Here is a 23626-nt window from a genome sequence, read left to right as displayed (position 1 = left end):
GTAGACCAGAGCTCACCTAAACTGAATGCAGCCATTGTTAATATTATTATTTACACCTGTGTTTTCTCTTCTTTGAAAAGTAAAAATGTCTGCCATGAGAAGGGTCTGTATTGGCTTGGCTTTAGTAAAAGGCAACTATAGCAGTGGTGGAACATAACTAAGTCCATTTACCCCTGTACTTTCATGCAAAAGTGCCAAGTAACTATTTGATGGTTCCAGTTTTCTGATGTTTTACATTATAAACAATTAACAGTATATAATTGGTCGATTAGGCAGCTATGACAATAATCTTTAGCTGCATCTTTTTAAAAAAGAAATGCTGCTTCTGGCCAGCTGCAATGTTTTAAAATGCCATTTACAGAGGACCCAAGAGGTCAGAGATCCTGGGGCCCCTGGGTCTGTGCCCAGCAGGTCCAATCAGTAATCAGTCCATGCTAGTAATACTTTTATTTGAGTGACATTTTCAATGCAGGACTTTTACATGTAATTGAGTTTTTTTTTTTAATTTGCAGTAAAGGATCAAAATTTCTCCACCTCTAACCTGTCGCTATATTATACAGAGAGAGAGAGAGAGAGAGACTTGGACAGGTGATTGGACCCCGCGGTGTCGCGCGCCACAGATGCGCCCGGCGAGCTTTCAGCGAGCACGAGCGTCCTGGGTTTTTTTTTTTTACGTGCACGCGAGATTAGGCTGCTCGCAGCAGGCAGCCGGTGAGAGTGAGGACACCGAGATAACGAGCACATCCTCGGCCGTTGGTCCGTTGAGTCGTCGAAGAGCTCCGGGAAGATGTCTGTGATGAGTCCTTACCGAAAAACCAGGAGCTAACGGCTGCTATAATCTCGACCGTTGGATGACAAGTTTAAAAGTTTTGCTTCGGACGGTTGTTTCTGAGCTGAGGGGATAAGCCGCCGAGAGGGACAGGTGTCCTCTCACGTCAACAGCCCTTCTCCCTTTTGCACCCCCCGCTGGACTGTAGTACGACCGGGGCTCGGAGTTGTCCTTTATTTTATTAGTTTTCTTCTGTTTTTGTACAAAAGTGGACTTTTGTGAGCCATGTTGTGGACACGGTGGCTCGTCCTGCTGCTCTGCTGGGGGGCCACGAGCGGCGAGCAGCAGGCGGATGAGAGGGATGGAGCACAGGCAGAGGTCCGGGCGGAATCCCGGAGACAGCGGTCCCCTCCACCGGTGGAGCCCTTGGATTTTGGGTTTGTACCGGCGGCGGTTTATGGTACCCACGCTTACTACGAGCCAGGGGCTGTAGGGATCCTCTTCCACATGGTCCATGCTTTTCTCTACGTTGTTCAACCGAACTCCTTCCCCAAAGGTGAGATTATCCCCCCCCCCATCCCCCCAATCCCTGCTCTTTTTTTCTCCATCCCTCAACTCGTGTTCTGTTTCTTCTTCCCAGGATTTCTCTCACATGATGAGGGATACAGGATTATTATCAGCACTCTTGTATCTACTGAATACAAATTGTTATATCACTCCTATTGAATTAGACCAGTTTAACTTGTGTCTGTGCTTCTGGCTCTAACAGTTGCACCCAGTTCTGACCCAACAGATTGAATGACCTGCATTTCAGGTCATTGCAAATGATTTTTTCTGCTGTACTGTATTCTGTGTTATATTTGTGACACCACAGATTTTAGATAGGATCACAAAGATATTGGTTAGATAAAATAAAATAAGACAGATCTAAATTAATCCTGAGATAAGTTGTATACCACCCATACTCAATATATAGTATGTGTGTGGTAAGATAAAAGACACATTAATAATACAAAATAATAAAAAGAGAGGAAACATAGTGTATATGTATAAATAGAATAAAGGGAACTGCAAAGTACAAATAATGGGAATTACCGGCAATGAAAACTGCATAAAGGTGCATCTATGTTACAGTATGACTGTTACTATGCAATACAGAAAGATGCACCAGTGTTATAGTATATAATGTTACAAATGTTATAAATTACAAGCATAGATATAAAGAATATGGGTGGAAGGACGTATGATCTGTATCACAGTTTGAGGTGGATTACACTGCAAGCAAAAGATGTAAAAAAAAAAAAAAACCGGTGGATTGAGTTGAGCATGGTGCATGACATCAGTGTCTGTTTTAATATTAGATAGATAAAACTAAGAGGGTAACAAGATTATTATTGAGATAGAAAAGACAAAAATGTACATTTCTGCAATATGAAACAATTTATTTTCCGACATTCTGTCTAATTTTTGTTTATATCTTGTGAAATACTTAATATTGTCTGAATACAGGTCGCTAAAAACCCTTCAAATGAAACACTCTTTGGACATGAACTGCTCACAGGTTATAACCTATCCAAAAAACACTCAAAATGTCAGAGACTGCAGTGGCAGGAATTATCTGCACATCAAATCTGTACTATAGCTTGGATGATTTAAAGCAGGATGTCCTAAAAACACTTCCCCTGTAGTGGCCCTCAATTAAAATCCTTCTGGGTCAGAAGAGCACGTGCACGTAGTGACTGCATGCACTGATGGCGTGTGCCTGTTGAGTCCATAAACCACTGTTATGAGCAGATTAATGGGATCAATAGCTGTCATAGCTCATAAGTGATCCTCTCTGGGCTCATGCTATAACATTACTGTGGTGATTTAAAGTTGATCAGGTCTGTCACATGATCAATACAAACAAAGTGAATGTTGCTCTCTTGCCCCCCACCCCTGCTGTCGTAAAGTAACCCGGTGATGGATATATAAAATTAGACCCAACTAAAAACGGTTGGTTTGTGTGTATGTACAACTATGAGTGGTCACGTTGGAGGATGACACAGTGCAATAGGATTGAAGGTTTTAAGTTGCTGCCATTTTGGTGTGCAGGGTTAGGGACGCTGGCTGGGTAATCAATTAGCAGATCAGCGATTAGAAGAGGCTTTCTCAGTCACCTGCATCACTGCATAATACCTTAATCCACTGGACCATATGCTGCTACTGTAAGAGACTTTCCAGTATGATTCACAGTCACACACACGCACAGGTAGAGACCACCTGGATGGTCTCCCACATCGTATGTCACATGTATGTAAAATCATGCATGTTGTTCACACACATCAAACACCCACACACAGGCCTGAAAGCCTGTTACCATAACTGCAGCTGCTTATAAGGCATGAGGTTTGGCAGGTTCGATTTAGCTAAACTGCCAGGTACTCTGAGCTTTAAATAAATAATAAGCCAATTTTTATGTGGCAGCAACAGAGGCAAGGAAAGCTATTAAAAGCCATCAGTTTGAATACCCAAATGAATTAGTGTCAATCATGTCAATTAGTGTTTTCTATATAATCATCCTCAACAATCATTCTGTGTGCATCCACATATATATGTCTTCATATATACAATCTTTGACACAAAAAATTAAACTATAAAGTATTAGTAAAGTTGGGTTTTAAATCTTAATTTAACATTTCTCATTATGCTAATCATAATAGCTTTGGGCAAGAACTTGTTTAAGTTTTACAAATAATTTACCCACAGTCACATTTTGTGATGTTTCTCTTTACTCTGTATGTGGCACAGGCTCTCTAATGATTATTAATAGACAAATTGACAAATTTGACTTTTCTTGCTATAAGATAACAGCACTGTTTGATCTTCAAACTACAGTATCAAAGTGGTTGTTATATAGTAACTCCTGGATATGATTAGGTTAGTATAGCGTAATGAAAATTGATTATTAATACCATTTAATTGTTTCATTAAAATCAGTTCTTTATTAAGATGTAGCCCAAGCATAAGCATACTTTGTATATGAGTTATGGACATTAGTAATGTCTTGGATTCTGTTTCCCATAATTTTGTTGATCTATTTGCAGTTTGATGGCTCTTTAACCACCAAAGGAAACAGCTTTTGGACATATTGTAGATATGAGAACTAACAGAGGGAAAGTAACTACACTGTGGTCTCAGACTTTTGGATCCCGCTGTACATATAGCACTAAACAATACTGCACTCATTTAGCCTGAAATTAAAGTTAGAGAAGTACGTAATGCTTGTATTAAGTTTATAACATGTGGTCAGGTTGCTACACTAAAACTTATAATAGTTTTATAACATTTGTTTCATTTCTTGAAATATGTAGACTGATCATTTCTATCATACAAGTTTCTGTATCACTATTAAAATTTACCTGTGTGCTTATGAATTTTTTTTCTCTTGTAAAGTGTGACTTACTTTTATCACCTGTTACCACCCAGCAACAAGCAAGTTATTTGCCTGGGATAAATATTACTTCATCATCCCAGTTAGCTGCTCTCTGGAAAGTTACTTTCAACTGTAGGAAAAGGCTACACAAAGCACTTCTGAATGAGCATGAAGTGAGAGCAATGCAAATACAGATTCTACTGCGGGTTTACTGAAAGGTTTGTGTCTCTTGCTCCTCCGGAAGAACAGAAAAGGATAGAAGGTTGTGCACTATACATGCTCATCTCATTTCATGTTTCCTTAGTGGTACATAGTGGTATGTCACTTTGATACTGGTCTGGCCCAGTAACACAGTTGTCCATGGTTGTGGTTAGAGCTTAAGTTAGGTCATTGTTGATGAAGTGGTGACAGGTTGAGGTTAGGGCAACGGTTGAGTTGAGGTTAAGATGGAGAAATGCAAATTTATGCTAGGGAGAGTGAGGAAAGGCAGTCGATGGTTTGATCCTGTCAGATCACTTGGATTCTTTGAGGTTCCATCACAAGAATTAATCATTTAGTAATGTTGCACAAAATGCTGCCACAAATCCATGTTATTTTATTAATGTTATAAATATTTCAGGTCTCCAGTAGAGCTGTTTGCATCTGAGTGGTAACACATAGTGAAAGACTTGAGAGGGGACATCACTGGTTCTTGACCAGTAGCTACTGAGTCATTCCTCGTTACAAATCTGTGTGAAGGTTAACTTTAGAGTGAAGAAGCATTTTGGGCTCTTTCACTGTGTGTGGAGTCTGGGTCTTCTTATCCCTCTGATACACACAGGGTAGATTAGAGGATTAGCATCCACAGGGCCAATGCTACCACTGTGCTGCTACCACAGCTACAGATGGCATTGTCACACTCACACACACACACACACACACACACACACACACACACACACACACACACACACACACGTGTGCAAACACATGGACTAGCACACAAACACACACACATATTGAAAGTGGGTCATAGTCCTGGTGTTTGTCTGTTTGCCTTAATTACTGTGATTGGAAGTAGACAGGCTGTTTATCAGGAAGCAAGTGTCTTAAATCAGATCACGCTGAAGAAAAAACACAAATTAGTTGTCTAATAAGGATTTTTTTTTTTAAATGTGAAAGACAAGGTGGAAGTTCCCCCAAAAACTCCACTATAAAACTTACATATCTCCATCTTACATTACAGCCATGCACTCCTGTTTTAAAAAATTTAAAGCAAGGCACTTTTGGTGTTGTTCGATGGCAGACTAGGCAACCTTAGGTGTCTCTTGTACAACTGAAATTATTAGATGATTAAATATTAATTGATCAACAGAACTGGGCGACAATTTTGATAACATTTCATCAAAAATTAAAAAAAAAATGTACTGTTTCCAGCTTCTTTCATGAGATTATTTGTTGGTTGCCTCAGTCTTCTATGATAGTAAACTGAGTATCTTTTGGTTTTGAACTGTTTAAAATTAATAAGCAGTTTAAATATGTCAACTTGGGCTCTGGGAAATAATAATGTGTATGTTTGACTTCTCTCTGTATGAAGAGTCTCCTGCAAAAGGGGAAAAAGTCATTCCATGTAATCCTCTTAGTTGTTTTACTCCAGCTCAAAATGGTCAGTGTAACTTTCTTTAGCTTCTGCTGCCATGGAAATACATACAGTTCTTTTAGTCTTATATAATACTCAGTCAAACATACTGTACAGTTAGTACTTAAAGTAACATAAGCACTACATAACTGTGCTTTGGCAAACCTGACATGACTTTTGTCGTAATACTAACACCTTTTGAACTGCAGCCCTCAACTTCACCTCCTATTAACAATGTGGCTTGGAATAAATATTGTGCCAAAAAGGAGTGACCCTGGCTCTTTTGAGTTACTGAGTCACAATCTCACTTTGGCACCCCAATATTAAACCTGTTTCAAAACCATTTCAGTCAAGACAATGTCCACTCATATGATGCTTCAATAATTTCAAGTGCAGCATTGTGGCTCTATAAAAAAATCAATCTTATTTAAAGTAAGCATTTTGATATTCAATTTCAAGCTACAGGTGTTCTTTCAGTTTGCTAATACACTTCCAAAATCCATAATTAACCATGTCAGGGGCTTGATGCAATCATGCAAATGTTTGTTTCAGCCCTCTGTGGTGTGTGTAGGTGACTGAGAGTGTTACTTTACTTTTGAGGCCTTTCATGTAAAAAGCAGCAGGGATGGTTGTCAGGTTGCGTAAAGGCCTCCAGTCCACACCTTCCAGTAATCTCTCCGAGCAGGTCAGCGTAGAGGATTGTGCTAGCCTATATTTACACTTAACGGTAAGAGGGTTGAAGGTTCTGACTTATTTATCACAACAGCAGCAGTGTTTGATGGTTTGCCTGATGTGATTAGCATGTATGGTCCTTCGACAGTGTTTTTTTTTAGTTGTAAACCTAATTTTTGCTCCAGCTTGTTTGACTAGGTCCAACTGTTTTATTTAAGCCCTTCAAAGAGTCAAGATGCACACAAAATGTCCAGTAACAATCCGTGGTACATGAAAAGTTGCTTTTATCACAAATAACTCTTTAGAAAAAACACAAAAAACATGAAAATATCACATTTTATTAAGAGAAAACCTGTATATTTCAGTAAATCCATCGGTTGCTCTCTTTGACTGTTGCACTGTGCACACGGGTTCATGTTGGGCAGTGGTCTGTTCATCCTTTCAGGTCTAATTCTGATGGTTGTTTCCCCCCCACCCCTCCACCCCTCTTCCTTTCGTTTGCTGTAGCTACCTCTTATACTGGGTCACTGAACTAAGCTGTCTAAGCTTAACTGCCCTCAGTGGCTAATGCTAACTAAGTACCTGAGCAACAACAGGTGGTATCAGATATGTGTTCATATGCTGCATCTGCAGAGTTAACAGAGATGTCTTCACCCGACGTGACAGTCTGAAATCTTCTCCAGTCGAACCAGATTTATTCACAGTAACGTACAGGTGCAATGATGGAAGAAAAGTAAGGCAGCCACTTCCCACCATGAGAAGAAGATAGTGTTAAGAGGATTATCCATATAGTCACAAAAGATACGCAAAATCACACTTCCTTTTCCTTTTACTCACCAGAAAGGCTCCCACATCTTTACCAAAACCTCCCACAATTTAGAGACAGTTTGGTTTGCTGCCAATCATTCAACAAAAGAAAACATAAAAATCGAATTAAACACTCACAATATAATATGGTGGACTGTGTTTACTAAACACATTTTGGGAGGATATTTGCCTTTGCTTTGATAGAAGTCAGTATAGAGAGGAAATTAAAGCTGAAATGTGTTAATTAATCATTTAGGTGAAAAAAAAACTTGAAAATTAATCAGCAACTATTTGGATCATCAGTTTGTCTCAGGATTTGTTTCAAATGATTAAAAATTTCTGATTACAGCTTCTCAAATGTGAAGATTTATCACATATCATTGTAATGTGAATACCCGAGAAATCAAGGAAAGATGCTACCTGAGAAAATTTCATTATTGTCTGGCATTTTATAGACAAAATGGTTAACTGATTAATCAAGAGAATAAATTATAGATTCATCGGTAATGAAAATAATAGTGAGTTGCAGCCCTGTAGGAAATGTGGGATGAGAGAGAGAGGATGAATAAAAGTTTAGTATACACAGTATAGACATTAGTATTGCTTTAACTCACCTCATTTAACGGTGAGAAAAGATTTAGTCACAGTACATTTTGTCTTCATGTGCTTTCTCACCTCACCTGAGGTCAGCAGGTGTGCAAGCAGAAGGTAGAACCAGACACTGAATGTCTGTGTGTATGTCTGTGTTTGTGTGTCTGTGTGTGTGTGTGTGTGTGTGTGTGTGTGTGTGTGTGAGTGTGTGTGTTTGTGTGTGTGTGTGTGTGTGTGTTGTGTGTGTGTGTGTGTGTGTGTGTGTGTGTGGGACAGCTGTGTCAGCTTTTGCATGCTAAACTGGCCTCCATCTGTTAGTCGTGTGCAGTGGCACCTACTCTACCAGTCTGAGAAGACTTGCTATGTGACAACATTACATTCTTAAAGTAAAAAAGAAGTGTAGACCTTTTGTTTTCTATCACCTCTGTCCATTTCAGCAACTTCTTGTTCCTTTTGGTCCCATGTGAGAGATCTGACACTTTTCAGACTCATTTTCTTCACTGTCTGTGTAGCTTCAAGCAACTAGTGCTCGATGTTCATATGCTGTGTCTGTGTATCGCATAAATGTCTGCACACACTTTGTTGGTACTTTCCACTGTAGATTTACACACATCCATTTGTACGTAATAGTTATATTTGTTACTGTACGTGTCAAATGTTACATATATACAGATTAGGGCTGCACGATATGCAAAAAAAATCATACTGTGATTATTTTGGCAGATATTGCGACATGTGATTGCGATTTCATTTGGAAAGGTTGTTTTAGCATTTTATTTTCACTGAAAACGAAAAACGTTGATGTGATTCTTATTGGCTTTTGTACCAAACTGTCATGATCCTTTACGTATGGAGAACAGGATTTGCGCCAACAATGCACAACAATATTGTGACACATTTTACCTTTATCAAAAAAATTGCAGCTCCTGCGATTTGGATATTGCACTTGGCCATATTGCGATTTCAATTATATTTTGATTAATTGTGCAGCCCAAAGGCAGATGCATTTATATTTGTGTGCATGCGTGCAGGTGTTCTTTTTAGTGTGTGTGAGAAAGAACCTGTGTTCACCTGCTGAGTAACAGTCTGGGTGAGTCACCCTCCAGGTAGGCTTAGTGCTGGCTGACCTATATAAACACACAGACAGCTGGACTGAACTGCAGCGCTCGTTGGCAAACTACACAGCCCAGACAACTTCCGCAAAACACACAGCTGTTAGATATATGAGAAATTATAGCCGCAATAATATCCTCGGAAATTAAAAATGACTCTGCATAATCTGTGTTGTCTCCTCGTGAATAGATAAATGGATTTTTTCATTCCAGTGTAGCTTGTCAGCTGTTATACCGGAAGTTGATTTGATTGTCTATAAATCTGGTTCATTAGTCACCTACAGCCAGCTGTACTACCTGTAACACTATTGCACAATAAATTATTATTTTGCAGCACAGTATGTGCAAACAGAACTTTCTGTATTTAAGTACTAATCTATATATATATTTATTATTTTTTTCAGATCTGATTGTTAAAGTCATTCAGCAAAACATGGGGGGAATCAAAATAGAAGAATGGAGAAAGGTACGTTTGGGTACTATACCCATCTAACACTGGTGAATTAACATTGATATTTTACATGAAGCCTGTCATTTAACACCTTTGAAAAATAGAAATGCACCTTTTAAGTGTTCTAGAAATTTCATTTTAGATATTTTGAATCCTTGTATTGTGTGCCATTTAAAGGAAATGATCACAAACCTTCACAGTAATAAAGGCTTAAATACTATACTTAAGACTCATCACAGTGAGACTCACAATGTGATCATATCACATTGTGAGGAAGATTTTTTTTTGAGATCCTTGTTTGAATTTAATTTACAAATTTTACCCTTTTTCATGTCTTGATGTTGCCTTCACGTCCCTCTTTAGAAATTGGAATTACTAATCTCTTGGCTGTCACACTGACCTTGTTTTGTTTGTCTTTGTTTTCCTCTTGCTGCGGCTTTGTGTGTGATTGTTTATTTGTGTGTGTGTGTGTGTGTGTGTGTGTGTGTGTGTGTGTGTGTGTGTGTGTATACACATGCGTTTGTGTTTTTGGACATGGATGCGCACGTGCCATGGTGTTACAGCCAGAAAACATCGTCCTGTTGCTACAGGTAAACTCCTCATCGCACTGTTCTAAATTTTCATTCACACTACAATTTCCACCCACTTGCAAAAATGATGAATAATAATTAATGATTATAATAATGATTGGATGAATTCTGCCCCCCTCCAGTGGATCTACTACGAGGCTGGATTCCTCATATGTGGGACCATCGGTATTGTGTTCGTGGTCCTCACCCCCATCATAGGCACATGTTTCTGTGTGTGTCGATGCTGTGAGAACTGTGGAGGGGAGATGCACCAGAGGCAGAGGAAGAACGCTGACTGTCAGAGAGGTTTCTACACTGCCTCGCTCATCGCCACCTCCATCTTCATCATGTGAGTCTTCTCCTATCATCTTCATGATTCTACTCTCACTGTTTGCATCTGGGATTACTGCAGTTTTATGAGCTGTTAGAAAGTGTGAGACTCCAGTTGCGTCTACTGTACTTGTAGTCGCCTCATTCAGCTGCAAAACCTAAAAGGAAAAACATATATCTATTGGCATACATATATTGTATTTTCAGATATACAGCAGAAAGAGAAGCATGATACCACACCAGTATTATGTAAACCTGAGACTGTACACTATACTTACAGTATGTGTTCTGAACTTTAACCCATCTTCTCACTAAAATCCATTGTGAATACATAGAGATATTTAACTGACTACATAGTGTCACTATAATTGTCAATTGCTATGTGTTTTTATTAAAAGACAGGACATAAATAGCTTCTTTGAAATAATCCCCTTTCCACCCAGAGCACTTAAAGATAAAACATATATTACAACAGTAAAAGTACCTTTAATCATGTGAATCAATATGTTACTTCAACTACCAAAAAAGAAAAAAGAAAAGTTAAAAGGATGCTAGTGTTTGCAAGTTGTTAAAATAAGTGATGAAAGGTTGTTAACTAGACATCACTGCAATTAAAATGGTTATAATGTGAATATTAAATCAGAGCAGACCAAATACACTGACACAATTAAGCCCTGGTTACGCAACGGATGTACATACGTGATGTACTGCATACATTTTCATTTATTTGCATTGTTAACTTTATTAGAAATAATCAGAATTTTATTATCACTGTATAGAATAGAAAACAGATTTCATATTTAGATGACGTGTCAGTGTTACAAAAGGATTTTATTTCCTAATTGATTATAAATTCAAGGGATGTACATCTTTTTCATCTTTTTGAAGCACTGTTTATGCATATCTATGTTTGTTAATATGTGGGCTGTTCACAACATATGTACACACAAACACACACACACACACACACACACACACACACACACACACACACACACACACACACACACAATCACATACAGACTGGGACATGCATTCATTGCTCCTGCTCTGTGGAAGAGGCAGGTGCAGGGTCAGAGCAATACGATCCGAACTGTGCAGGACAGTTAAGTGTTACTGATATCACTTGGCTGACTGTGAGAGGCCTCTCTGTCTGAATGACTGCTTTCACATCACAAATACTCACCCACACACAAACACACAAATGCACATATGGGCATCTGAGGCACTTTGTGGCCATTTGAAGATGAGGCCACAAAGTGATGAGACTCACTTGTCATCATTTTCATGCATTTCTCTGTTTCTCCCTCTGGTGGTTTTTGTCTTTTCTAGCTCAGCCTGTGTTGTTGAAAATCTCTAGGCAAGTCTAGGCAATAAGTCAAGTCTCTTTGCTTAAGGGCTTGCAGTGTAAAAGAGCTCAGGAATTTGGCAGGTAAAACCTTAAAACACAACAGTAGGATTCTTGCCATCATTTTTCAAAGAGGAAGAATAATATTAAGCCAAAATCTCATTAGAATAATGAATAATGAATCAAATCTTCTGTGATCATCCTTTTTCAGTGAACGACATTGAATTGTCACAGCATTATCTTACTCTACTATACTGAATTTGATATAATAGATTCATCTGACAATATAACACAGAATTTAATGTACAATGTTGAGGTGAATCCAGAAAAAATGATCTGTCATTCATTTTCCTTGTTAAATCTTTGCTAATCACAGGTAGTAGGAGGAGGCAGTTGATTTAAAATTTAAAGCTTACAAGGACATTAGAAGTAGATTTTTTAAAACAGGCTTAATATCACTAAGGTTGCCCTAATAAGGTGTACATTCGTTGAGTGTAAGTCATGCTTTCAGAAATCCTTTCAACTTCATCATCTGGTAACAAAGACAGGTGTGCATCGAACAAAAACTCCTGAATGTGAATATCACAATTTTTTGAATCATCAGTGAGTGACTTTAGAGACCCCTGCAGCAGAAATCTATCTGTATGGAGCCACGCTGCCCTCTGCTGGTGAATAATGGTCAATATAACACTTTACTGATGCTGCCTGTGTTTGTATATTTGTTTGTGCATGTGCGTGTGTGTGCTTGTTTCAGTTTGGGAGTACTTATTGCCTATGCTGCGAACCATAATATCAGCACCCAGATCAAGAGCACTCGCCGGTTCATCAATACCAACATGAGAGACCTGAAGACATTTGCTAACAACACACCTGCGGTAAGCACGGATACACACATACACACACAAACACACACAACAAAACAAAAACACATACACATTTTTAGTACTGTTTTATATTTCTGTTTATTTGTGTTTTCTGTTGCAGCAAATTGAATATCTGACAGCCCAGTACACCACAGCAAAGAACAAAGTCCTGTCTGACCTCGACAGTAAGTTGAACCCAGACTGTTTACATACAGTATTTTTTTTAATGTCTCCCACTTCATTTGCCTGTGGCTCCTTATGTTTACAAAGCAGTGTACAAGTTGTGTAGTGTTGTCATAAAACCCTTCTGATCATTCTGTGTCTCTTGATAGACATTGGACCGCTGCTGGGTGGGAGGATCCACAGTCAGCTGGAGAAAGAAGTGGTTCCATCACTGGACACTGCCCTGCGCATGGCAGGAGGTAACACGCTCTCTGTATTAGCTTTCAACACGACCTCCTGTTGAGCTCACACAGTTTAAACATACAGTCGTATCACAATGCAGTATGGAGGGTCATAAGCTGAAACACTGTCTCCTGATTGTGATTTCAAAAGTCAGGGATAAGTCCCTTTAGATGAACCATTTTTGGAACTTATAAAAGCTCTTCTTCTTCTATTTCAAAGACACAATAATACAGAATAATTTAAATGTTATAATTAGCTGAAATTCTCAAGCACACTCTAATGGTGATACAGTTGTAACATTCCTAATTTAATCATGGATTTTGTGAATTGTTGCTTCACTTATTAGGTATTGCTTTTACATGCAGCTTCCTGATGTGTCTTTTAAGGACATATTCTCACCATTTTTTAAACTTTCTTTTCCCCCTTCTATCCCCTCACATTTCCTTTTATCTAAAGCAAAAGTTGAGAATGCCATCAAAGGTAATCAGAGCTGATGTGGATTCATTGGTGCAATGCTCGTGGCTTTGTGTTAATGGATTCCAAGTGTTAGAAACAGATGCTGATCCTGAACCACTGTTTCCTGTTGTAAATTGTCTTTTGCTGTGGTTTTCCTCTGTGGGTTATTGATCTGTGGTCAGTGTAATCTGTGTTATTGTAATAATATTGATAGTTCTGTGGTGTATGCACATATGTGAGGCTCAATCCTTTGACAATACAAAACAACACGCGTTTGTGTATTATTTTTGCAAAAGTATAAAAATTGCAATTTTTCTTATACTTTTTAAAGTTACAAAATTGCAAAATTTTTGTCCCCATCCTTCCTCTGTTGTTTCTCTAGCCATGCGGGAGACCAAAGAGGCCCTGGAGAACGTCAACTCCTCCTTGGAGGTACTTCAGGAGGGGACAGGGAAACTTCAGGCCAGTCTGTCAGGGGAGCGGGCCTCTCTGTCCAACACCCTCTCCGATCCTGCCTGCACAAACGGAGCCGTGTCTCACACCTGCAACACCATCCGATCCACGCTGTCCCAGCTGGGAATCAACGCAGACTTCTCAAGGGTACCAAGGAATCAAAACCTAAAAATGAATGCAAATAAGCATTTTAGTTTACAGCATTATCTCCATATTTACTTATCTTCCCACCTTCTCACTCTCTGCCTTTAAGCTCCCAGATGTCAGTCCAGCCTTGGCCAATGTCAATACAGTCCTGAAAACAGATCTCAGCAACATTGTACAAAAGGTTAGTCTCTGTCTCCTGTTTACCATGCTCCTCGTCCCCCAATTGGCACTTTGCATTGGAATGCAATCTGTATCTGGATAAATAAAAACATGTGTTATTGGTAGCTGTAAATATACATGTGGAATCTGAATGTAATCAGATCAGCTAGCATTGCGATCTGTTGTCATACAGCTGTAAATGCAATCCGTTCAGCATGAGTACAATTTTAAGAAAAAATCCCCCATCAAGTTGAAAGATCACCTGATTTTACCTCTTCCTGTTATCTCAGGAAAGCCCAGCAAACGCTACAAGTAGAAGCAGTAACTTGCAAGTCAGCTTCAACTTGAACTTTATTGTCCTCAAGAGGAGATTTGACTTGTTGCCAGGTGAAACATAAAACATAAAAAAACTTGAGCACAAAGACTAGAGAACATGAAACATGCAAAAATATTAAAAAACACATGAAGCATTTGCCAATCAATCGGCAGTGATCATCCTCATATTGGTTACACCAAAAACACGTCATAAGCTGAGTGTTTATCAATAAAAGTGTTCCCACGCAAAAAAATTATTCAAAAATGAATGACACCCTCCATGGTGTAAAAAGGGGCCTCAGTTTCACCCACCAACTTCATCCTAAACATACCCCTTATATCTTTAATCAACTTTTCTCTCTTTCTTTCCACCTCCAGGGTTACTCGTCCTTTAATGACACACCAAAACTGGTCAAAGAACAAACTAAAAACATTGTGTCAGGTAAATAAGTGTATATATACATTATATATGTGTATTTATTTTACCTAAAACACATTAGGCTGTATTCCCTCTCTTCCTGAGATTCGATCTAAATGTAGTATTTTCACTTTTATATTCTTTTTCTTTCACCTTCACCTGCATACCTGTGGGTGATGAAACCACAGCTCTTCCTCGTAAGTCCTGTTTTGTCCCCTTTCACTTTTCCCCTTTCTCAAGTTTCTCCGGCCTTCTAGCTGATATTGGGAAAAAAATGTATGAATTTGTGTCCCTTTCTGAATTTTTATTTGTCTTTTTGTTTGTATGTGTGTAGGAGTAAAAGGTATGCTGGATAAGATTGGCACAGAAATCAGCAGCTTCTCCAAGATGTTCCCAGTGGAATCCTCTCTGGCCAATTTCACCATTTTCCTCAATCAAGGACAGAAGAACATTGAGTCCTTTTACCCACAGGTTGACCAAATGGATTTCTACAGGTTTGTGCATGTGTTTTTCTGTGTAAACATCTTGATCAGATGTTGGGATGTTGGGAACAAAAATCTGTCACATTATGGGGGCAATAATTTTGCTCCCACAAGATTAACTTTTAGGGCTTAAAGCAACTATTCTGGATCATTTTTTTATAATAAGAATGTATCAAATTGCAAAAACAACGTGACTATGTCAAAGGTGTTTCTAGTGATGAACATACAGAGAATTATCACCTGTATTTGCAGCTCCCCTTGACCAAAAACGGCTAAAAGACAATGAATATTTGACTTATGTTCATCAGGTGGCCAGAAACTTGACTCGTAATGAATCCTAATGTAACTGGAGGGTGTGTAAAGAAGCATCTGTTTGCTAACAACACTGATGGTATGTGTGTTTCTGCCGCAGGTGGATCGGCTGTGTGGCTGTGCTTTGCATGGTCGTCTTGGTCCTGGCCTTCAACATCCTCGGACTGCTATGTGGTACTTGTGGCTACGACAAGCAAGCTACACCTACAACGCGAGGATGCCTTTCAAACACCGGCGGCAACCTGCTAATGGCGTATGTAACCAAGGCAACAGTGCAACACTCAAACTAAAATGGAGAGGGAAGCTCTTTCTCATGGCAGACATTTTCGTTAGGTATACCAATTTTTATCCTGCCATCACAAGACAAAATATCTGCTGTGAGAAAGGTTTATTAGTTTAGCACATACACCCATTGAAATAGATAATGAGGGAAATATAAGACAGTTAGTGACAAGGATTGACAAGGAGTTTGTCAAATCCTAAGGGTAAGAGATGGTTAAATGTCTTTTGGAGAAAAAGACAGTGTCAACAATCAAATGAGTAACTTACAGAAACTGTAACATTTGAATTTTTTGGTAAAACTTTATTTGAACTTTCGGAAGCTTATTTTAATTTTCAAAAAGCAGATGTTTAACATTTGTTTCATCTCTCCTCAGACAATGTCACCATGTACTAGAATAATATCCATAGATTTGATTTCATACATCAATGAATATCACCTGAGATGCAGTCATCTTGTTACAGACTCATTATAGTCGATTGATAGGACGGTCTAAATAAATGAAATGAGGCTAAAGTTAAGTTATACTCACTCTCATGTCCCACAATTTACAATTTTTGTAGCCCTGTCCCTGCTGAATAATGCAGTTTGTAGGAAACAAGTTAATAAGATCACTGATGTTACTGATGTACTCTCTGTCTCCTGCTCTTTCAGCGGAGTGGGCTTCTCTTTTATCTTTGCCTGGGTGCTGATGGGCATTGTAACCACCTTGTTTGTTGTTGGTGGCAACGTGGAGAAGCTGATGTGTGAACCACTGGCTAACCGACAGCTGTTCAAGGTACTGAATACAATCTCTACTCCTTCCTAAATCGTCTTATTTTCACTCTCCTCTCTGCCTCTCTCTGTGTTTACCTTGGAGAGAGTTTTATCTGAGCGGGATAGTATTACATAACAGACAAGACTGCTGCTCTGTGCTGATGAATATGCGTGTGTGTGTGTGTGTGTGTGTGTGTGTGTGTGTGTGTGTAGATCATAGATACACCATTCCTGGTTCATCCCGCCAAGAAGAACTTCCTTCCTGGGATGCTGTTTCAGAACCCGAACATTGACTTGACTTTGGGAAGCATGTACAGGTAACATGCCACCAGCTAATGCACACATACCGTACATAAGGGTCAATTATGTTTTATTTAACAGCGAAGGACCTGATTGGTTGAAATTTGCTTATTGAATATAAGGATATTCAGAGTGTTATTATGCTGTATTTGTCCTGCAGGGATTGCTATGAGAACAACGGTCTGTATCACGCTCTGCAGCTGGAAACCATGTTCAACATCAACTCCTTCCTCAACAGAACTGTGGTAAGTCGGCGGCCGGTGGCAGAGTGGTTAAGGGCACCGACTCTGGACGTCAATGTCCCTGTTATTAGTCCCGGTTTGGGGACTTTTGTTGTGTGTCATTCCCCATCTCTCTGCCTTTGTTTCCTGTCATCTCTCTGCTCTTGTCAAATAAAGACACAAAAATTCCCCAAAAAATACTTAAATAAAAAAAATTTAAAAAAGAACTGTGATAAGTGTCAATTTACTGTGTAGATAAAAATCCGATAAAAATCCGTCTTGTTGGAGCTAGATAAGTGACAACTTGGTAACTTGTGTGTTTTGCTTTTGTGTTTCGCCACAGTACAACAAAGATCTGGCCAAGGTGTTTGAAAGTGTACAGGTCGATCTGCAAGACATTTCACTGTTGGAGCAGGACGGCAGAGACAGCCTCATCAACTTCGCCAACTCTGGAGTTGGACAGATTGACTATGAGACATACCTGGCTGAGGTAATCTGTGTGTGTGTACTTGTATCACAATCAAGGGGGCTGAAGTCACACATTGAGGGGACTCACCTCCCATGTGGAGACAACAAAAGATGGCCCCCACAATGTTTACCATTTACGTAAAGGCTAGCACTTGGTTTGAGGATTAGGTTAAGGTTAGAATTACACTTAAGGTAATGCCAGGAAAAAATTCCAGAAAATGAATCTGAATCCATACAGTGTCCTCATCAGTGACAAAAACAAGTATGTGTTTTTGTGTGAAGACTAAACAAGATTGTTTGTGTGTGTATCTGTCAGTCCTCAGTGTCAAGGTCATTAGAATAAATCTACATCATCTTCCCTTTTATCATTAAACTTTTAAAAAACCTTCCAACAAAACAAAAATGTACATAACTAAAAACTGAAAGATGTACAAAGTAAGGATATTAACCCTGCTTCATCTTGTTTTAGGTAAATAAGGGAGTCACCCTTGTGGATCTCCTGTCTTTCTCTACTGACCTGGAGGCTCAGGCTGACCAACTGGTAAGTTTCATCATTGCAGCTGTTATTGTCCAGGAGATGATAACAGTTATGTTTTTGAACTTGGAGGAAATCTCTGACAACCAGACACAGTTAGATCATGTGTCTTTAAATGGCACATGTACAGAGGGATTAGTGTGCGTATGTATTTGTAAGAAAAGAAAGAATAATAAACCACTCTTTTAATATTCATTACCTGAAGAACCTGAAGATTGTACTGTAAGTTTTGTAGGAGCTCAATGTGCAACAGCAATAAAATCATGTGTCTTCAACTCTTTATGTTTGTGTTTGTTCGTTTACAGCCGCGTGGTGCTCTGGAGAACGCACTTAAAGGACACGCCAGCAGTATCAGACAGATTCACAGAGATCAGGTGGTGCCCTTGGAACAAGCGATGGTAATCACCTCTCCCACAACACAAACACAAACAATACCAATACCACACTCAATTAAATACCTACACTATGCACAAGCAAATATACACACTATCATCTCCAGTTAGTAAATTAACATAGAGTTTGTCTTTACGAAACTCCTATAATAGCACAAACTATTTTATGCCTCAGTGTACTGTTTCCAGAAATCCCTGCGTGAAAAATAACTGTAAAATACATATCACACAAATTACATTCAAAAATCAACAAACTATCAAAATAGTCCAAACAGTCACTGTTAGAGGTAAAAGATTATACGGTTATAAAAGTGTCTGTTTTTGCTTGTCCCCTCAATGTTCTTTCTTTTTTTTCTCTTCCTCCTTTTCTTTCATAAAATGGTGACAGAAATATGTCAGAGCGCGGGTAAGCCGCTGTTGATGCACGGCACAATGACAGTGTGTTTTCTGTGTGTGTTTGCCGTAGCAACGTGGTTCATGTTGTGACAGCAGTGGTGTGACATGACAGAGTATTTGTAAATGAGCACTCAGACATTTGAACGTGCATTTGATTTGTTTATTTAACCATCTGTGTCGTTGTCTTGTCACACAGAGTACCCTGAGCCAGAGTATCAAACAGCTGCAGAGGACGTCCAGCGAACTGCCGGTGAGAAAACACACTGACAGCAACAGTGTTGTAGCATACTAAACAGCATGCTAAACATTTAAGATAAACACAAAGCTTGTGCTACAGAAAATGGACCTTAACTAATTAGTTATTAACTAGTTAGTTCTTAACTAATACACATACACATCCAGTTCAAATGAATGTTTCTCTCTCTCAGGTCAAGGTCACTAATATCCTGAGTGCCATCGATGCAGCAGAGTACCTCATCACTCATAATGCCTCCCATGTGGTGAAGCAGGTACAAGACTTTATGGCTGATAAAATGCTTTGTCAGCCTTATATAAGTGTGCTCATATGATCTGATAATATGGAGTATTATACGGGTAACCAGTGTTTGTAATCCTTCTTTGAATCAGGTATAAATTAATGACATGTTTGTTCAGTGTAAAGATTTCCTAACTTTCTAACTAACTCTGTTGGTTTATAGGAAACAAAGGGCTACATACAGAGCTTGGTTGGATACTTCAAACAGTACACAGACTGGGTTAAAAGCTCTGTGAGTATTCTCCCAATTTTCTCTTTGCAGCTGGGACAGTGTTAGCGCAGGGAAGTGTGCACAAACTGAAAGGAAAAGCGTTCATCCAGTGGCGGATTCACTGTGTAGTTAATCACGTTGAATGAAAAACACAACTCTGAGGAGTTAAACAAATTGCAGTAAATCACAGGAGCCGTAGCTATTTCCTGATTATAACCAAACTTTGTAACAGTGCAAGAAGCCACTTTGATTTAATTTGAAGTGTGTAATGAGAAGGTTGAGGGGAGATCAGGAGATGAGCCAGGAGGAACTGAGATGTTTACAAATGTCCACGCTCAACGAGTTCTGGTTTCACATTTGATGTCATTCATATTGACACTGTAATCTATATTCTGGGTTTTTTATGTTATATACTGTATGTGTTTTTCCCTGCAGTTGACAGCAGAGGTGGCGCAGTGTAAACCCATCAGTAACATTGTGGACAGCATGGAGATCGTAGCGTGCAGCTTCATAGTTGATTCAGTGGTAAGAGTGGTTAGCTTTGTGTGTGTGTGTGTGTGTGTGTGCGTGCGTGTGTGTGTGTGTGTGTGTGTGTGTGTGTGTGTGTGCGTGCGTGTGTGTGTGTGTGGCTGGAAGGCTGCTGAGGTACACCATTGCCCAGTCGTATGTACAGTTCATGTTCCCTACATGTGTCAGGATTTCAACTGAAAATATAAACGGCTCTTTGACGTTCTGAGGGAGCTCTGGGTTTTGCAACCTCACATATGAGAACAGTAAATCCTCAAGTCTCCGACACACTTACTCGTACACACTGTGATGGGACAGAGTCTGTTTTGAGACTTGCATGCACATAGGTTCTTCACTGTTTTTACCCGCAGCCCTGAGGAATTGTAAAGTTTAATATTTACTTATTAGCCATGCATGTGAGTTTGTGAGTGTTTAATGAGAGCTCAAACAAGCCACAGACTGTGAGCAATATAAACAAGAATTTATATATTAGGGCTCCAGCAGCTCCAGCAGTTGTGCATGTGTTTTTATTTATATATACTGCCCTGTATATGCACATTTTATACTATTTGTGTACATGTCTTGTGTGAAATGTAGCAGGACAATTCTGAATGGCTGCAACTATAACTGTTTCACTGTATTAGTATTCTTTCTGATACATCGTTTAGTCTACAGCTGAAAGTATTTGTCAATTAATCCATTAGTCAGTCAACTGAAAAAGTAATTGGAAAGTATTTTGGTAGTCGATTTGCTGCTTCCGCCGGTCAAATCTGATTTATTTGTCATATATGATCTTAAACTAGATATCTTTCGGTTTGGGACCTAGTTTTGTCTATGTAAACTTAGCAAATAATAAGACATACTAAAGGTAACAAACATTTGAGAGCAAATCTTTAGATATTTACCATTTTGGCTTGATTTAATAATCAATCTAGCACTAGATATCTGTTTTAAAGATGTACGTCAATTTCCAAGGTCAACTTTTAAGGAAAAATCACGGGTAAATGTGTTTTTCAGAACACATTCTGGTTCGGTCTGGGAGGCTGCTGCGTCTTTCTGATCCCCAGTATCATCTTCTCCATCAAACTGGCCAAGTATTACAGAAGGATGGACACAGAGGACGTCTTTGAAGAGTGAGTTCAGACAACACACATGCACATTTAGGACATGTAGCCAAAGAATGATAATTCTTTAGTTTTACTCTTAGCTCTCAAAATCCTCCCTGTTGTAGATCAAAACAAAATTAATGAATCTTTCTCTTCTCTCTTTCCTTCTGTCACTATTTGCTTCGATTCTCCTATTTTTCCCTCATGTTATTTCCGCTCTCTCCAGCTCCTCTTACCCGTGGCTTGTTGCACTTTGATGTGCGTCTTTTCGTCCTCTCTCAAATGCCCACTCTTTTTTTCTTGGTATGGGATACTTCATCTTTGGATCTCTTCTTTCTCCTCACTCTTTTCATCAGAAATCACAAGCATAATCTTGTGTCTCTTTGCATGGATCCTTGTTTCATCGTCTTCCCTCACGTCACTTCCTCACTATCGACTTCATTTCCGTCGAAAGTGACACCGAGGATCCCGCCATCCTCGTTGCTTTCACCAAAATCTTACCATTCTCTTTCTCACCTGTCCTCCCTCGCTCTTGTGTTACAGTTTGGGTAATACAGGTAATCATGGTGAACAAGTGTGTGATATCCATGGAAACCTCTCTGTGGTCAGGTACGAGTTGTACTTACCAGATCTGTTTGCTTGCATGCTGAGGTATTAATTGGTGGAGGGATATTCGTCTGTAGAAGACAGAACTAAATGTGCTACATGAGATTTTTCCACAAACGTTAAACTTATAAAGAATTCCCCATGTGTACGTGTGCATGTGTTTGGATGGGTGCGTGTGTGTGCGGGTGATGTAGCTCCCCCTATTACGACACTCTGACTCGGTTCCCTCGGGCCTCTGCTCCTCCAAGCTACTCCGACTGGTGACCCACAGGAGCATTCTCCCCGTTGAAGAGGTATTGATTATTGGTTACATATAACCATCCACTAACCCACTTCTAACTGAAGTAACCATCTAACAACCACCAGCCATTCAATCATCACTAGTGTGACTTTACCCAGGAGACTGTGAGTGATATTTCACCGTCTTTCCGCTGTGTTTCATCCGTTCCTCTTCTTCAACCTTCATCCATCACCATTGTTTCTTCTAACTGCTCATTCAAACAACTGGACTCATCAAGGAGAGATCACTCATGATTTAGGCTCAAAGCCTCATATCCATCTGACACCCCTGACGCCCTGAAATATTAGTAAATATAGAATTCTTTTATATCTATAGCTTTTCACACCGAAGTTAAGTTACAGTGAATTCACAGTTTACAGTAAATTGGCACAATTATTCCTTGCAGCTATTTGACTTCGATGGTCAGTGATGTTTTAAAATGGTATGGTATCATATTTTGACCAAAGTCTATCATCCACCTGAACAATAACAATCATGTTGCAGATGTTGTGCAGATTTCATCTGGAATTTGTGTTTGCTCTATCCATCTACAATCTTGATAAATGTTAAAGGCAGGAATATAAGCAGTCTCAAAAAGGGTCATACTACTGAGTTTTTATTTGCCTTTTAGTCAAACTAACACGCTGGCTTTTCTAGAAAAGCCTCTGGGTCTTAAGCTTGGGGGAAAATAAAGCTGTTGATAAACCCAGAGCTGATTTTATTTTTTCTTTCTCTGCAGCGGACAAGAGAACTGGAACTGAGCTTTTCCTTATGGTAAATGTTCTTCTGTTTATTCTTTTTCTAATCGTCACTCAGGTAAAAAAAGAAAACCCACTGTAGGACAGAGCGCAGGTTATTTCTGACATGGCCTCTCTCTTTTCCAGGACCACTGGACTTTCCATCTTTCTTACTCAGATCTTGTAACACTTCCAAGGACAAAATGGAAGAATGACAACAATCAGGAACTGTGTGAGGGCGTCCCTCCCCCCCGTTACCCCTTCAAGCCATTTGACAAAGACCTCTGATGCCAGCCAACTGTAATTTATCTCATACATCCCAGCATCCAGTCAGCAGCGCCACAGCAGTCCTTCTAGTGTTTCATGCTGTACTTTATCAGATGTCAGAAAATTTTTCCTGCATAGTTAGTTTTACATATAGAGAATGAATTTGTATTTACATCATCAGTTTTAACTTGGTGACACAAGTGTACATTTTTTACGCTTTCAAAACTTTTGAAAGTTTTATATTTTTGTTAATGTTTGTTTTATAACATGTACGTAGTTTTTTTTTGTAGGAGTAGTTCATTTCTTTTCTTTCTTTTTTTTCTTCATTTCTTTGCTT

General features: G+C 39.2%; 1 protein-coding gene across 9 annotated transcripts; it reads left to right on the top strand.

Moving 5' to 3' along the window:
* The first annotated feature begins 688 nt into the window (after positions 1 to 688).
* Positions 689 to 23308, top strand: prom1b (prominin 1 b). Of its 9 annotated transcripts, none has more exons than XM_056373000.1 (29): positions 689 to 1325; positions 9389 to 9450; positions 9999 to 10025; positions 10148 to 10353; positions 12437 to 12557; positions 12667 to 12730; positions 12878 to 12967; positions 13407 to 13430; positions 13789 to 14006; positions 14113 to 14187; positions 14859 to 14922; positions 15233 to 15392; positions 15793 to 15945; positions 16627 to 16750; positions 16942 to 17045; positions 17189 to 17273; positions 17593 to 17739; positions 18187 to 18258; positions 18558 to 18650; positions 19033 to 19050; positions 19237 to 19290; positions 19469 to 19549; positions 19739 to 19807; positions 20222 to 20311; positions 21311 to 21426; positions 21626 to 21702; positions 22200 to 22298; positions 23025 to 23059; positions 23170 to 23308. In XM_056373000.1, exons 1-26 carry the CDS (start codon positions 1055 to 1057, stop codon positions 21654 to 21656), a joined length of 2619 nt encoding a protein of 872 aa, XP_056228975.1. In that variant the 5' UTR covers positions 689 to 1054; the 3' UTR covers positions 21657 to 21702; positions 22200 to 22298; positions 23025 to 23059; positions 23170 to 23308. The 9 variants fall into 9 exon arrangements, with proteins under 9 accessions (XP_056228975.1, XP_056228972.1, XP_056228974.1 ...); XM_056372992.1 differs by lacking the exon at positions 21626 to 21702 and adding an exon at positions 21943 to 22008 and having other exon boundaries at positions 690 to 1325; XM_056372997.1 differs by lacking the exon at positions 21626 to 21702.
* Positions 23309 to 23626: the final 318 nt, after the last annotated feature.

This window comes from Seriola aureovittata, chromosome 3 (genome assembly GCF_021018895.1).
Source record: "Seriola aureovittata isolate HTS-2021-v1 ecotype China chromosome 3, ASM2101889v1, whole genome shotgun sequence".
In the NCBI taxonomy this organism is placed as follows: domain Eukaryota; kingdom Metazoa; phylum Chordata; class Actinopteri; order Carangiformes; family Carangidae; genus Seriola; species Seriola aureovittata.
The sequence above is the reverse complement of the archived record's forward strand: the minus strand, read 5'-3'. Positions and strand labels throughout refer to the sequence as shown.